This window comes from Acomys russatus, chromosome 28 (genome assembly GCF_903995435.1).
Source record: "Acomys russatus chromosome 28, mAcoRus1.1, whole genome shotgun sequence".
NCBI classification, from domain to species: domain Eukaryota; kingdom Metazoa; phylum Chordata; class Mammalia; order Rodentia; family Muridae; genus Acomys; species Acomys russatus.
The window spans coordinates 42,740,456-42,757,495 of NC_067164.1; the positions used below are offsets into that span (position 1 = coordinate 42,740,456).

Sequence of the window (17,040 nt, forward strand, 5' to 3'; positions counted from 1 at the left end):
CATGTACCCCTGCAGGCCAGAAGAGGGCATTAGATCACATTACAGATGGTTGTGAGCCACCATGTGGGTGCTGGGAATTGAACTTGGAACCTCTAGAAGAACAGATGGTGTTCTTAACTGCTGAGCCATCTCTCCAGCCCTATTTGTTTTCTTAATGTCCAGTTTTTAGGGGTTTTTTTGTTTTGTTTTTGTTTTTGTTTTTTAGTTTTTTATATATTTCGATATTAGTCCTCTATAGGAAGTGTAGAAAGTAAAGATCTTTTTCCTATTCTCTAGCCTGCTGCTTTGTCCCAGTGGTGCACCCTTTGCTGTGCAGAAGCTTTTCAGTTCCATGAGATCCACTAATTAGTTGTTCTTAGGGCCTGTGTATCGACAGCCTGTTCAGAAGTCTTCACCTGTGCCAATGAGGTGAAGCCTATTCCCTACATTCTCTTCCGTCAGATTCAGGGTGTCTGGACTTACGTTGAGGCTTTTGATCCGTTTGGAGTTGAGTTTTGTGTGGGGTGATAAATATGGATCTATTTGCATTCTTCTGTGCACAGTCATCGATTTGACTAGCACTGCTTGTTGAAGATGTTATCTTCTTTCCAGTGTGTATTTCTGGCTTCTTTATCAGAAATCAGGTGTCAAAAAACAAAACAAAACAGGTGTGCATAGTGTGTTGATTTGTATCTGGATGACCAGAAGGGGCAAGCGGGCTGCCTCAGGGCTGAGGGTGAGAATGAGGAACTGCGGGCAGGAACAATAATGAGAATTGCTTATCTGCATCCCTCGCAGGCGTGGCCACCATTAGTCGCTAGCAGAGAGTGTCTAGATATCAGTGGCCAACACAAAGGAATAGAGGTGGGCTGGAAGGGAACCTGTCAATGAAATCTCAAACTTTTCCTTTTACCAATAAAGAATTGGAGCCAGATGCTGGGGTGAGAGCCTGCCAGCTCAGAGAGGCAGAGAAGGCACCCAGTCCCAAAGGGAAATGGTCTGTCCTCCACACCTGTCTCAAAACCCCTCAAACGCAGCATCCCTCAATTCTATCCCTGCTCATCTCTCTGTCCGTCCTCCTGATCTGCTTCTATGGTTTTATAACTATGTTCACTTTTTTTTTTAATTTTAACTTTATTGATTTATTCAGATTACAACTCAATTGTTGTTCACTTTTTTAAACTGGTTGCTTGCTCCACCTCTTGACCTGTGGTTCACTTTTATTTCATCCTGTTTACTGTAGTCAAGCAGAAAGCTCTTGGATTAAAAGTTTGTGCTAGGGCAGAGCTACACCACAACTAGAAACAGGTTTTTCCAATAAACAACACAATCTTAGGGTTCACAGTGTGATCAAATATGCTGCAACAGGAGGGTCCACAGAGGAAGAACCAAGCCTGATCTTACTAAATTTTTGTTCATTTATTTTGTGTGCACATAGGTGGAGGTGTGACATGTGTCCATCATGCACATTTTGAGGTTAAAGGGCAAATTGTGAGAATCAGTTCTTTCCTTCCACAGTGTGGGTCTTAGGACTTAAGCTCAGGTGCAGTCTTGGGAGCCAGTGTGCTTACCTGCTGAACCGTCTTGCCAGCTTTCCATAGTAGGTATTTTAAGAGGTGTCTTGAAACATTCGTTTATTTTCTTATACTCCTGCCCTTCCCATCTCTCTAACGTCATTGCTCAAACCAGAAATCTGTAGAATCATTCTGTTCTCTTTTTACCCAGTTCATTAGCAATTCTTATCAATATTATTTCTAAAATAGATTATAAAATCCATTGACTTTCTGGTATCACTGTGCAAAGACCATCACTGTTTCTCTGATGGTGTGTGGGTGTGTTTCCTGACGGGCTCCTTATGCTCTTCTTTTCATTGCTAATCCATTTCCCACAATTTTCATTACGTTTTTTATTTCAAACATAAATCAGATCATACTGATTTCTATTTAGAATTATACTTGCTTCCTAAAACATTCACAATAAAATCTTAATTCATTTGGAAATGAGAAAAATGAAGTATAAAGATACAATTTCAATATTAACTTGATTGGTTCTTTTATAAAAATATTAGGAAGACAGTACGTGAAGAGATGAAATTCCCATTCATTGCTGACAGAAAATGAAAATGGTGATAGCTGCTGAGGAAAGAAATTGCACTTTCTCCATAATTTAAACATAAAGTTATCATTTAGTATAATAATTCTCCTAGTCATAAATCTAAATGGTTCTTTGAACAAAAATTATACACCACATGTTCAAAGCACTTCTGTTCACAATAGCCAAAACACTTACACTCCGTAAATGTCAAGAGCTTAATTTTTTAGCAGTGATGAATGGGTAAAGAAAATGTGGTATGTCCATAAAAGGAATATTATATAGTCAGGAAAAGCAATAAAATAGTGATAATCCACACTGCAAAGTAGATAAACCCTGATGAAATCATGCCAAGTCAGATAAGATAGACACTTGTGGTATAATTTTGTTTATATGAAATTTGTAGAATCAATAAATCCAATGGAGATAGTAAAGATTGGTACTTGCCAGGAACGAGGGGAAGGGATGACAGGAAATAATCCCTGGGAACAGATAATGGTGATGTCAATTCAGTTGAATTATGCACTTCAAAGTGGCCAATAGGAGGATAATTTACGTGTGTTTTACCACAGACCACAGTTTTAACAACTACACGCCTCTAAAGCACAAAGCCCTGTATGATCAGGTTTCTATTTTCCTGGCCTCATTTCATACTGCTCTGTTTTGATTTGGAGTGTGTGTGTGTGTGTGTGATATGTGTGCATGTATATCCTTATATGTGGAACCGCATGGTGTACGTGTGGTAGAGAGTGGTGTTTGTTTGTCTTGGTTCCTCTGCACCTTATGTATTAAGATAAGATCTCAGCAGCCTGGCTAGTGAACTGTCCAGATTGTTGCCCATCTCCCTGTAAGCTAGCTTTTCTGCCTGTCATTTCCTTTATATGCCATTTCTAAATTAGCTACATGCATTGTTTCTTTTAATTTATGAGAAACAATAACAATAATTTATCTACCTTTAAGAAGTTATAGTGTTCAGCCCGTCGTGGTGGTGCACGCCTTTAATCCCCGCACTTGGGAGGCAGAGACAGCCGGATCTCCGTGAGTTCCAGGACAGCGAGGGCTATTACACAGAGAAACCCTGTCTCAGGGGGAAAAAAAAAAAAGCTGTAGAATTCATATCATCTGTTTTGGTCTTTTCTTTTGACAAATTTTAGAGAATGTAAGATGGAGATTGAAGATAAGAAACAAGAACTTGCTGAAATGGATCAGGCGCTTAAGGAGAGGAACTGGGAGCTGAAGCAGCGAGCAGCTCAGGTTGTCTTTTCCTATTCATATTTCAGTTAAAACGTCTACATTGGGATGATCATGAAGGGCCTTTTTTAAAAAAGATTTATTTATTTATTATTGTGTACACAGTGCTTTGCCTGCATGTGCACCTGTACGCCAGAAGAGGGCATCAGATCTCATTATCTCATTACAGATGGTTGTGAGCCACTGTGTGGTTGCTGGGAATTGAACTCAGGACCTCTGGAAGAGCTGAGCCATCTCTCCAGCCCCGTAAATATTTTTAAAGTTAGAAATACATCTAGGCTTTTTTTTTTTTTTTTTTTTTTTTTTTAAAGACAAACTTGCTGTTTGACCAAATATGGGGAATATAGATGCCTGGCTGAAAAACTTGTTTGTCTTCCTGGGGTCTGAACAGGGAGGTAAGTTCTTTACCACTAAACTACAACTCAACCCAGTCAGTACATTCTGAAATATGGGTTTGCTTGCTACCCTTTAGGTTTTTTATTGTATATGCAAAGAACATGGGGCTGAATACATTACTATGAGCTAAATGTTGGAGGAACGAGGCAATTGTTTCGCTGTTTTTATTTCAGTATAAATTGACACCTTAATTCTTTCATTTTCCATCTTAGGTTTCTATAACATGTAATACTTATGGGATTCAATTCCCTACTTGAAAAATAGTTTATTTGGGTTAAGAATATTATTTATTAATACCTGATGTAAAAGTATATTCCAACCACACAGTATTTGCATTATATAAAATTGAGCAAGCAGCTTGCCATATTAGCTTCTGTGTTTAGGTAACACATTTGGACATGACCATTCGTGAGCACAGAGGAGAAATGGAGCAAAAAATAATCAAATTAGAGGGCACTGTGGAGAAATCAGAATTAGAACTTAAAGAATGCAACAAACAGGTAATTACTTTAAAATTCCATATCTTATATTAAAATTTAACACCATGGCTCTGTACACAGTTTTGTTGTTGCTGTGCTACCCAAGTTGGCCTTAAGTTACTGTGTCCTGTCTCAGCTACACAAACTGCTACATATGCATCCGTGTGCACGCTGGGGGTTTGTATAGAACACACATGATGGCAGCACTGCACACTTTCATTCAACTTGTATGTTCTACGTAATGCTCATTTCCTCCACAATGCTATTTTGATTGTAATTTCTTATATCAATGTGTCTAATATCCTGTGGGCTCAGGGGCCGTGCCCCCAGGGGATTGGGGCAGTACTGCTGAGATGGAGTTCTTTCAAATTTGAGACTTAAAATCTCATCCTAAGAACAGATAGTGTGAGACAAAGCTTTCTCACTGTTTTCTGTGCCTGCCTCAGGAGCACAGGTTACAGGTGGTCAGTCACAGGAGCTTGTCACTTGTTATCTTTCCACAAGCAAATAGAGCATTGCCAGCAGCCTAGCCCCAGCCAATGACAGGCGTTCATCCTCAAAACCCCTCCCACTGCCCATTCACATGAAATAAACCAGCACCACCTACTTCATCAATGACCTCTGAAACTTCCTGTTTATTCTGGGAAAAGAAGGGCTCCCGTCCACTCTGAATAATTAATTCACCTATGTGCTCCTGGGCTTGACTGTCAGTCAGGCTGACTGGGGAGTGGCCTGGATGCTGTTGAAGCTCAGGGCTCATCAGTGGAGCGTGCTGCTGGCTGTTGCAGTGCCCCCGCTGTAGGGGGAGCTGTTGGCTGATCATGAAGCACTGTGTGACTCCTCTGAGTCAGCCTGGGTGCTGTGTTGCCACCTCAGTCTTGGAGCCCTTAGCTCTGGAACCTGCATTCCGGCTGTAACCCGATCAGGCATAGGCACTCACGCGCACAGTCTGCCACTAACGCAGCTTTACAGAAAGAGCTGTAACCACCCGCTGCTAGAGTAGCTCTTTTAAAAGAGCAGTAACACTTGCGGAGAAAAGATTTTCTCCCACACGTGCGGCTACACAAGATACCCTGTGACATGAGGATTTTGTTCCGTGTGTCTTCTCCAGCGAAGACCACCGATGTTCCTGGGAGAGGTGGAATCATCAGCTCTGTGCTTGCCCCTTTTCTGCCTCAAGACAAAGGTGCTCAGACCTTCCATTGGGAGAAGCACACACTTCTGGCCCAGTAGTGTCCAGGCCTACTGGGAGATGTGGAACCACTATCTACTTATAAAATAAAATATTTCTGGGAAGATTTACAAGTAATTCTAGAACCTAGTTGTCTGAAAAATACAGTGGGAAGGAAACTTTGTGTACTTTGTATTTTTCCCCTTAGGTTGATTGATTGATTGATTGATTATACAGTGCTCTGCCTGCATGTACACCTGCATGCCAGAAGAGGGCATCAGATTACATATATGGTTGGGAGCTACCATGTGGTAGCTGGGAATTGAACTCAGTACCTCTGGAGGCGCAGTCAATGCTCTTAAACTCTGAGCCATCTCTCCAGCCCCATATTTTTTAATCTTGCATATGTTTTATCTTTAAAATTATAAAGCTGTGTTACATTTGTTTACTGTACTTCTTATGAAAATAGTAATTGCAGCATTTGCAAATGGGAGGAAGTATCAGAGACTCACTGATAAAGCAAGCCAAGGAATGCTAATATTAAAGCCAATGCTGTTTATAGCCGTAGGACAAGCCCACTAATCTTGTAAGTCTTAAATGCTGTTGGAATATTTGATTTCTCATGTATGACAAGTCAGCACTGGACAGAAACAGGGCTATAGCTATGTGCCATCTGCAGAAACTGAGTGACTCTGGAGACCAGAACAGTGACAATCCATGGGACCTTGTGGCCTCATCTCTGGGCAGGAATTAGTTGCATTAGGCAGTATGGACAGCAGCGGGCAAGACATGGAGATGCGGTGGGGGCTTAGACTGTGAGGATGGCTGTCTGTCTGCTGTCTTGTGGGGGGCTTAGACTGTGAGGATGGCTCTCTGTCTGCTGTCTTGTGGGGAGCTTAGATGACTGTGAGGATGGCTCTCTGTCTGCTGTCTTGTGGGGGGCTTAGACGACTGTGAGGATGGCTCTCTGTCTGCTGTCTTGTGGGGGGCTTAGACGACTGTGAGGATGGCTCTCTGTCTGCTGTCTTGTGGGGAGCTTAGATGACTGTGAGGATGGCTCTCTGTCTGCTGTCTTGTGGGGAGCTTAGACGACTGTGAGGATGGCTCTCTGTCTGCTGTCTTGGGGGCAGACCCCACACCTAGGGTGACTGAAGAGAGCAGTAACTCCAGGCAATAGTTAGCACGCCGCTCTAAATCCAGGGGTTGCATTTTTGCCGTGTGGTTTTCTACTAGCAGGAGTGTAACCTGAAGTTCAGATCCAGTGGAAGAACTCAGTTTCCAGAGAATCCCTTCCTCCTTTGGGGTAGTTAATATTGAACAGTTTAAAACTTGGACCAGAAGGCTGGGTGCGGTGCACACCTATAATCCCAGCACTCAGGAGGCAGAGGCAGGGTGGTTTCTGTGAGTGCAAAGCAAGCTTAGTCTACAAAGTGAGTTCAGGAACACCAAGTTTACACAGGGAAACCCTGTCTCTAAAAAACAAAACAAAACAAAACTTGGACTAGTCAAATGGTGTCAGGAAAATTAGTAGCCACTCCAGGGACAACAAACAGGGAAGTCTTTGACGTCTGTAAACCTGCCTGATCTACAAGCTATAAAATTAACTGTAGCCAGAAGTGGCTTTTGGTATACAAAGAAAAAGAGGAAACCCCTAGGGTAAATAAAGCCTCATTGTATAACTGGCTCTTTATGGGTCCAAAGAATCAGCTTGAATAGTACAAAAGATGAGAGATTCAAACTTCTACTGAGCACCTATTCCTGCCTGGTAAACTTCAGTACTAGAGGACCCAGAAAGAAATGACTTCAATACTTTGTTATTTTATTAAAAATGCTTTTCTAAGCTGGGCGGTGGTGGCACACGCCTTTAATCCCAGCACTCAGGAAGCAGAGGCAGGTGGATTGCTGTGAGTTTGAGGCCAGCCTGGTTTACAGAGGGAGTTCCAGGACAGCCAGGGCTACACAGAGAAACCAACCCTGTCTTAAAAAAACAAAAACAAAAAAACAAAATATACTTTTCTATACTCCCTTTTTTACACCTGTGTCTTCCTCCTCATTATTATATTTTTAAAAATATTTATTTATTTATTTATTACATAGACAGTGTTCTGCCTGCATGTACATCTGCAGGCCAGAGGAGGGCATCAGATCACGTTATAGATGGTTGTGAGCCACCATGTGGTTGCTGGGAATTGAACTCGGGACCTTTGGAAGAGCAGTCAGTGCTCTTAACCACGGAGCCATCTCTCCAGCCCTATATTTTTAACATTGTTTATCTAGTTGTAAAAAAACCCCAGCTTATATAGTTTTTATATTTATCATCTTATTTTGTTTACATATTACTTATGCATGATTAGAAATTTTATCTCTTGCTTTTCTTATTCCATATTTCTAATTTTTTCTTTTTTCCTTTTAACATAACATCTTTCTTCCCTTTTCTGCCACCTTTCTTTTTTATAATTAAATTATTATTTCTATCTTTACTCAAATCTTTAGCATCATAACTTACTCTACATGATTTTTGTCTTTTTTTTTTTTGGTTCCATAGTCATCAGTAGGAAAATGGATGGAAATGGAAATTGTTATGTAAATGGAAATAAGCCACAAACAGAAAAGCAAGTATTGCTATGGAATCATTTCAAAGTGGAATTTTGACACTGGAGAAATGGCTCAGCCGATAAGTGCACTTGTTGTTGTTGCAGAGGACCCAGTATTGCAAGACCCTGTCACAAAATAACAACAAAACCAAACACCTAGAATCAAAGTAGAAAAAAATTATTTTTCTGGGGCAAGAGAGATGGCTGAGTTGTGAAGAGTGCTTACTGCTTTGTAGAGGACCTGGGTTTAGTTCCCGGCAGGCAAGTGACATCTCACAAACATGGGACTCCAGTTCTAAGGGATCTGGTGTTGCTTTCTGACCCCGTGAGGACACATGATACACAAACATATATGCAAACACCCACTCACATAAAATAAAATGCTAAACTGCACTTTTCTTCTCTGGGTGTGGTACACACCTTTAGTCCCAGCACTTGGGAGGTACAGGAATGTGGCTTTTTACATAGTAAAGAGCTAGTAGCTGGAGTTGGAGCAGGGTGTAAGGGCAGGAGTTCCAGGCAGCCAGAGTTGTAGGCAGAAGCTGATGGATTTAAGAGATGGTAGAAGGCAGAGGGGACCGCAGTGAGAACCTCATGAGAAAGGCAATGGTGGCCAAGTTAGGATAAGCTAGGAGCAGCTAATCTCAAACACAGCTACTTCTTTTAAAAGATAAACAGTTAAATATCTTGGTAATGCTTATCAAATGAGCCTGGAGAAGTGGCTCAGAGGTTCAGAGCACTGTCTGCTCTTTCAGAGGGCCTGAGTTCAATTCCCAGCAACCACATGGTGGCTCACAACCATCTATGATGAGATCTGGTGCCCTCTTCTGGTGGGCAGGTGTACATGCAGGCAGAACACTGCATACATAATAATAAACAAATCTTTAAAAGTGGGGCAGGGAAAAAAAAAAAAAAAAGTGGGGCAGGGAGGGGGCTGGAGAGATGGCTCCGGTTAAGAGCACTGCCTGCTCTTCCAAAGGTCCTGAGTTCAATTCCCAGCAACCACATGGTGGCTCACAATCATCTATTATGAGATCTGGTGCCCTCTTCTGGCATGCAGACAAAACACTGCATATTTAATAAAAAAAAAAAGATAAGTTAGAATCTAGCGGAGAGATTGCCCCAGCAAAAGGGCAACAGCCTTAAATTATATAGATGTCTCTGTGCCTTTATTAATATAATAAACCTCAAGTGTGGTCCATGAAAACCTCACAATACATGCCAGGTGCTCACAGAGGTCAGAAGTGAGCATCAGATCCTCCGAAAGTGGTATTAACAATGGTTGTGAGCCACCATATGGGTGCTGAAGACTTGTTTGGTGGTGAAATGAGCTAATTCAAGACATTAAGGTATTTAAGTATAGGTTTATTGGGAGCATCTTTCAGCAGGTTCACTGGTCCCAAAGAACTGGGCCAGAGAAGTTGCCACACAGTGGGAGATGAAAAGTGCACACACAGAGAGAGGGGGAGGAGAGAGAAGTGAGGGAGCCAAAATACCTGGATTCTATAGTGAGAAGCCCCTGCCCAGGGTTGGAAAGTTCAGGGTAGAGGGTGGAGTGTGCCAGGCACGCCCCGTAACAGGGGCAGCTGCTGGGAGAGCCAGGAGGTCGGCTGTGGTTGAAAAGGTACCTGGTGCTTGTCCCAGGTTTGAAGCCCAATGGCACTGTCTAGTCTGACTTTGGACTCATTACCCTCCTGCCTCCAAAATGCTGGGTCCAGGTATGTAACTCCATGCTTTGCCTGCTTTTACATATTTCAGTCTTAAGTGTTTAAAGTTTAACTTAGAACACAACCCTGAGTAAGTTGTGTTTTCTTTTTTTGGGGGGTGGTGGTGGTTTTGAGACAGGGTTTGTCTGTGTAGCCCTGGCTGTACTGGACTCGCTTTGTAGACCAGGCTGGCCTCGAACTCACAGCGATCCACCTGCCTCTGCCTCCCGAGTACTGGGATTAAAGGTGTGTGCCACCACACCTGGCAAATTATGTTTTCTTAGTTGAGTGAATAACGGTGATCTTTTTAAAATTCAGATAGAAAGTCTAAGTGAAAAGTTGCAAAATGCCAAAGAGCAGCTTCGGGAAAAGGAGTTTATAATGCTCCAAAGCGAGCAGGAGATAAGTCAGCTGAAAAAGGAAACGGAAAGAGCACAACAAAGAGTGAAAGAAATGGAAAGTGTAAGTACATTTTTTCCACATAAGAGAAAAGTAGTGAAATGAATAATATGCTTTAAACACCTTGGTTGTAAAATATAGAAACTGTGTCCCAAGTTTTTAAAACATTAGTTATTTGTGTCAGATCCTATTATTCCTTTTGACCTTAAAAACAATTTATTATGTGCTGGCCTTGGTACAGGCAAGGACACTGTCTTAGGTACCTTGATTCCCTATCTTTGTTGTGCTATATTTTACATAACAAATCCACAGTATATGCTTTTGTGTCAATAAAAAATCACTATAAATATACTATGTAGTGGAATTGTAGATATAGATGCTAACGAGTTACAGGGGCTTGAGGAACTTCACCCAGAAACTGACAAATGACAACCGAATGTTATTTCCACAGGTGCGCTGTGTCGCCAGAGGAGCAGAGCCCCTGGCCCCTCGGTGTATCTGTTCCACACCGTGGTCCTGTTAAACCCTGGCCTTGTTTCTCTCTGCTCTAATGGATGCAGCTTTTTCATTGCCAAAGACTCAATGTTGTAATTTCAGCAGTAACTATTGTGTTTTATTAATTCTCTCTCGCCCTATAGAATGTAAACTGTGTTAGGAAAGGCATTTTGTCTCTTTTTTTCCACTCCTGTTTCCTGACCACCCAGAGCTGGGTATTGTCATATAGTAGACACACGTTATCTGTGGAGGTAATTAATAAACATAAGTCAAGCAGAGTCTCTACGAGCAAATTTGCAAGACAGCGAGATGGACATGTGACATTACATCCCTAACAGTGAATGACTAAAAGTATTTGCACCGTCAGTTTTACTCATTTACGTCTTTGGGCTACCCTGCCCAATACCAGGACCCTCCTAATTAATAATGACTTTTCCCCTTTTCTTCCTTCAAGTCAGTGCCATTATGTCTAACCTGCCTCACTGTGCGGAATTAGAACTGACTTTACATTTATTTTTTTCCTAAGAAGTTGAGTTTTCCTTATCAAAAGATTTTTAGCTAGTTTTATAGACTATTTTTACTGTTTATTTATTAAACAGTTTCACAGTGTGAAATTTTTACCTCTTTCAAATTAATACTCAATGTTGTCTTTTGTTTTTGTTTTGTTTTGAGTATTCCAGAGTTTGATTTTCCAGATCAGGAATTTTTTTTAATGTTTATTTATTATTATATATACAGTGCTCTGCCTACACGTACACCTGCAGGCCAGAAGAGGGCATCAGATCACATTATAGATGGTTGTGAGCCACCGTGTGGTTGCTGGGAATTGAACTCAGGACCTCTGGAGGAGCAGACAGTGCTCTTAACCTGTGAGCCATCTCTCCAGCCCTCAGATCAGATATGTTTAACCTGTCCTTCATTAGGAATTTAAATGATTAATTTAATAATATTTCAGAGGAACTCATAGCTGCAGTGACTAAGAAAATTCACAACCCAGCTGCATAGATTAATGGTGAATTTTAATTCTATATTCTATGCCAATAAATAAATAAACCATAAGTAATACTTATTTATGGTATATGCACTCATGTGTATAGGCCTGAAAACAACTTGCGTATTATTTCTTAAGAGGGCATTTCTCAGGAGCCATCCACTTGTTATTATTTTGTTTGTTTGGGGTTTTGTTTTGTTTTTTGAGACAAGGTCTTATGTAGCCTAGACTAGTTTTGAACTTCCTGTGTAGTAGAAGATGACGTTAAGCTCTGTTCCTGTCTCCTCCTACTCCCTCCAGGCGCTGGGATTACACTGTGCTCTAGCATACTTGGTTTAATGTGGTGCTGAGAGGACCCAGGTTTTCGGGAAATGTTAGTCAAATACTCTACCAAGTGTGCTGTATACTCACCTCCTCTCACTGTTTTGTCGACAGGCTCTCACTGTATAGCTCAGTTTGGATACTCAAACATTAGGATTTGGAGATTTTGTTTGTTGTTTGTTTTTCTGGCCATAGTATTTGATGTTTTCAAAATATTCTATGTCTTATGATAGAGGGTTATATAACTATGTGCATTGAAGCCATGCAGACAAGAGTTTCTGAGGGGGTGTAGCATGATTTTGCACTCTCGGTATTCTAGAGGCTCGCATTGAAGGGTCCCGACTAAGGCAGATGCGGAAAGAAAGCTCCTGAGGTACATGCTGTAGCTAGAATAAGCTGCTCACAACAGTGAGACAGGAAGACCGCAAGTTTGAGATGAGTCTGGGCAATCTTCTCTCAAAATACAGGGGTTTTGTTTTTGTTTTTTTGTTTGCTTGTTTGCTTGTTTTCAAGACAGGGTTTCTCTGTGTAGCCTTGTCTGTCCTGGACTCGCTTTGTAGACCAGGCTGGCCTCTAACTCACAGCGATCTGCCTGCCTCTGCCTCCCGAGTGCTGGGATCAAAGGTGTGCGCCACCACGCCCGGCTTCAAAACACCGTTTTAAAAACAGGTTGGAGATGTGTCTCAGTGGCAGAGCACTTGTTTAGCATCTGGAGACTCTGGGTTTAATCCCTAAGTGAAAAAAGTTCCCAGTTTATGAATTTTGTCATTTTACTGTGATTAAGGTTTTAAAATGTTAGCTTATAGTGGGAGATGTTCCTTTTTTATTGTAAGTTTTATAATTGTAGGGAAATTCTCTTATGAAAAGCAAGAAGTAAATCATAGCTATATATTTTAATAACTATATATTTCATTTTGAAACCTACAAATGTCTTCTGCTTTTCAGGTTATGAAAGAACAGGAAGAGTACATTGCTACCCAGTACAAGGAGCTCATTGACTTGGGGCAGGAACTGAGACTAACCCAAGAGCAAATGCAGAGCTCGCATTCACAGCTGCTAGAGGCTCGTCGCCAGGAAGTGCAAGCGCAGAGGGAAGTGGACCGGCTCGCTAGTGAGCTGGAGGACATGACGCAGCTCTCTAAGGAGAAGGTGACCCTCGTCTATATTACTGAGAGCTTGAAGTGTTAGCTCCTCACTGAGCCACCTGTGCCCAGCCTTCTTATTGTGTACTGTGTGGCACTACAGTGTGAATGTTTCTAATGTTACCAAATTGTCCACTTAAAAGTGGTGAAAAGTGATAGAACCAAGTGTGGTAATTCACATCTGTAGTCCAGTACTCCGTCAGCTCAAATAGGGAATCTCTAGTTGGAGGTTAACCTGGGCTACATTGTGGGATCCTATTTAAAAGTACTCACTTTTATGTTATGTACATACTGATACAACTTTTTTTTCCGATGGTTTTAGATGTGTTTAAGCCAACTTCTAAATTAAAACTGTCAAATTTTCTAACTTTTACAAGAACTTCAGTTCAGAAGCATTGTAATGGTAATGTTATTATTAAAAATCAAGAGTACAAGCTGAGTGGTGTGACGCACGCCTTTAATCCCAGCCCTTGGGAGGCAGAGGCAGGTGGATCGCTGTGAGTTCGAGGCCAGCCTGGTCTACAAAGTAAGTCCAGGATAGTCAAGGCTATACAGAGAAACCTTTTCTCAAAAAAAAAAAAAAAAAAAAAAAAAATTAATAGTACTAATAAAAATTATTTTCTCAGAAATTAATAATTCATTTAAAGAGAATTTAGGTTGATATAATTGGGTTAATTACTTAGACCTTGAGAAAATGTTGTTTTATTCTGAAAATCATGTCATTTTTCTATTTTCTCTTACACTTCCTAACTCATAGGAATATAGTTAAAACATTTTTACCTGAGTTGGACATACGCCTTTAATCCCAGCACTCAGGAGGCAGAGACAGGCAGATCTGTGAGTTTGAGGCCAGCCTGGTCTACAAAGTGAGTCCAGCACAGCTAAGGCTACACAGAGAAACCCTGTCTCAAAAAAACAAACCAAACAAACAAAAACAGTTTTACCTTTTGCTTTTGTGAGGCTTAGCTGTATTTTTATTCATATTTCTAGATTATTAAAGCAATTAAGAATATGTTGGAACATTTATTAGCAATATAACAGATACTTGGATGTTTACCTAAGAAGGGGAACAAGGTATCTACTTTTCTCTCATTTATGCCATTCTTTTTTTTTTTTTTTTTTTTTTTTTTTTTTGGTTTTTCAAGACAGGGTTTCTCTGTGTAGCCTTGGCCATCCTGAACTCCCTTTGTAGACCAGGCTGGCCTCGAACTCAAAGAGATCCACCTGCCTCTGCCTCCCGAGTGCTGGGATTAAAGGCATGCACCACCACGCCTGGCTCCACTAATCTATTCTTGGTAGTAGACATTTTGGTTTCTTTAAAAACTCAGTTATGACTGGGTGTGGTGGCCTAGGCCTTTAATCCCAGTGTTTGGGAGGCAGAGGCAGGTGGATCTCTGTGAGTTCAAGGCCGGCCTGGTCTACAAAGTGAGTCCAGAACAGCCAAGGCTACACAGAGAGACCTTGTCTCAAAAAAACCAAAAAAAAAAAAAAAAAAAAGAATTAAAAAACAATACACATCGTACTTGTAAAAAGCAAATAATCCATATGGTGGAAAAAACCCACACACACATACATAGACATACCTAAAAGCCGGTGTCGCCTGCCAAAATGGAGATGATTATTGCTGTTGGTCAGTGAGCTCATGAAGCCCGTGTGCACTGGGGCGTCTGTAGGTCATCTCTGAAGTGTCTGCATTTGAAAGTGTACCGTATGAGGAGCTAGTCTGGCATATGTGTTTACGTAAAGACCAGCTTGCTTCCATTAAGGCACTGAATTGATTTAGCTATAATAAACCAAATAATCTACCTATATAACTTTTATTAAATATGTCATTTTTAAAGGAATCTCATGGAAATCGTTTGGCTGAAGAACTCGGGGCTTCTCAAGTACGTGAAGCTCACTTAGAAGCAAGAATGCAAGCAGAAATAAAGAAATTATGCTCAGAAATAGAATCTCTCAAAGAAGCATATCATATGGAGGTAAAGAAAAATTAAATTTGTGTCAGGCCCACTAAAATGAACTAACTTACTAGGATGAAAGTTTGAATCTAGAAGTGTTTGTTGTAAAACTATACATTGTAATCTTCATTTTAAGCTAAATTCATGCCTTGCCCTTAATATGCCTGCACTTAAATGGCTAATGTGCTCTAAAGTTAAGAGGTCTAGTTCCTGAAGCAGGCATCCTGAATCCAAATCTTGTTTCATAACTATGACCTTGTATGAGTTATTTAACCTCTCCCAGATGTATAAAATGATGGGAGCTATCTCACAGAGCTATCATAAGGAATCAGTTAACCCCTGTATGTGAAGTTCTTAGCTTAGAGCCTGACTCATTGTCATTAACTGCAGAACTTGTGAAAAACAAATTGGAAATACTTATTATAGACATAACCAGTTTATGTGATCAGAAAGTACTCTGTAATTTCTAATGTTCTGATAGTTAGGGAAGCAATACTAACTATAGACGTTTTAGCAATATATTCTTAACCTTTATAAAAATGAACAGTGTTATTAATTAGAATATTTTTTTATTCTTTTAAAACGTTTGACATACATGCAGGACAAACACCAGTGCATAATAAATAAAAATAAATTTCAAAAAATGAAAATATTACCCCAAATCTTTGTATATATTCTAAAAACATTGCTTGAGGTTGGTGTTGAGTTTAGTGCTAAGAAAGCACTTTTTCCCCCTGTAAAACAAAGGCCACAAATGTCTTTATATTAAAATTTTATTTACTTTTTTCCTTGAAACAGTGTCTTACTGTATAGCTCTGCCTATCCTATGTAGACCAGGTAGGCCTCAAACTCACAAACTCACTTGCCTCTGCCTCCCTCGTGCTGAGATTAAATATGTGTGTCACCATGCCTAGCTTTGTATTAAACTTCTGATTGAGAATTTGATAACATTCGAGACACTGTAGTGGGGTCACAGGAGCTTGTAACAATGTCTTCTTTTTTGTTTGTTTGTTTTTGTTTTTTGAGACAGGGTTTCTCTGTGTAGCCTTAGCTGTCCTGGACTCACTTTGTAGACCAGGCTGGCCTCAAACACACAGTGATCCACCTGCCTCTGCCTCCCAAGTGCTGGGATTAAAGGCGTGCACCACCCCGCCTGACTATATTTCTTTATCTGTAGTTATTCATGTTCAGCCATTAATTTTATAAATTACCTAAAATTGATTACAAGCACATGGTTCACATATTGTTTAATGGTTCTAGGAGCCAGAGTTCAGCTGAAATGCTGCTCTTGTAGAGGACCCAGGTTCATTTCCTGGCTCCCACATAAGAGCTCATCAGGGACTGTAACTCCAGTTCCAAGGGAAGCTGATACCCTCTTCTGACCTCCACGGGCCGCAGGCATACATACATGCAGCAAAATACTCACACAAATAAAAACTAAAGATAAAATAACTTTTAGGGTTGGAGACTCAGCAATTAAGACTGTAATTGCAACCCAGGCGAGATGGGAGTGGCCAATCAATGGCTGGTCCAACTTAAGACGCACACCGTGTGAAGGAGCCCACACCTGACTCTGGTGGAGAGCCAGGACCCAGGGGGATAGATGAATTTGAGATCATCCTGGTCTACAAAGTGAATCGAGAACAGCCAAGGCTACACAGAGAAACTGTGTAGTTTCTGTCTCAAGCAACAACAGCAAAATAGACAGTTGCTTCCTGATAACCCAATTGCCTGTAACAGAGGCCAGCGAATACAAGTGAGTCTTCTGCTTGGTTCTGAGACATCTAAAGAGATGTTTCCACCGTGTTTACATACATTTATACAACCAGTTACATAAATATAATATAAATTAAGTAAAGGATTTGAGGTAGCATCCCCCATCTTTGTGGAAAGTTGAACACTATTTAGTCCAATGAAAGAGAAAGCAATTATAATCAAGTATAATAAGGTAAAAAAGACTAATTCTTAGATACTCATTTATTGATTTATTTAGTGGTTTACGTAAAGCAGTGCTTGTAAAACATGCCATGCATGATTTCACTTGTTACCTGAAACAATAACCTGGAA

At 40.7% G+C, this 17,040-nt stretch overlaps 1 protein-coding gene across 1 annotated transcript in view; it reads left to right on the plus strand.

The window, feature by feature from the left end:
- Nucleotides 1–17,040, plus strand: part of Ccdc18 (coiled-coil domain containing 18) — an 80,448-nt gene that overhangs the window by 55,447 nt on the left and 7,961 nt on the right. Inside the window, exons 21-25 of the mRNA XM_051170820.1 lie at nt 3,225–3,324; nt 4,101–4,217; nt 9,986–10,129; nt 12,819–13,022; nt 14,857–14,994. Coding sequence (XP_051026777.1) covers nt 3,225–3,324; nt 4,101–4,217; nt 9,986–10,129; nt 12,819–13,022; nt 14,857–14,994 — 703 coding nt within the window. The remainder of the gene's footprint in view (nt 1–3,224; nt 3,325–4,100; nt 4,218–9,985; nt 10,130–12,818; nt 13,023–14,856; nt 14,995–17,040) is intronic.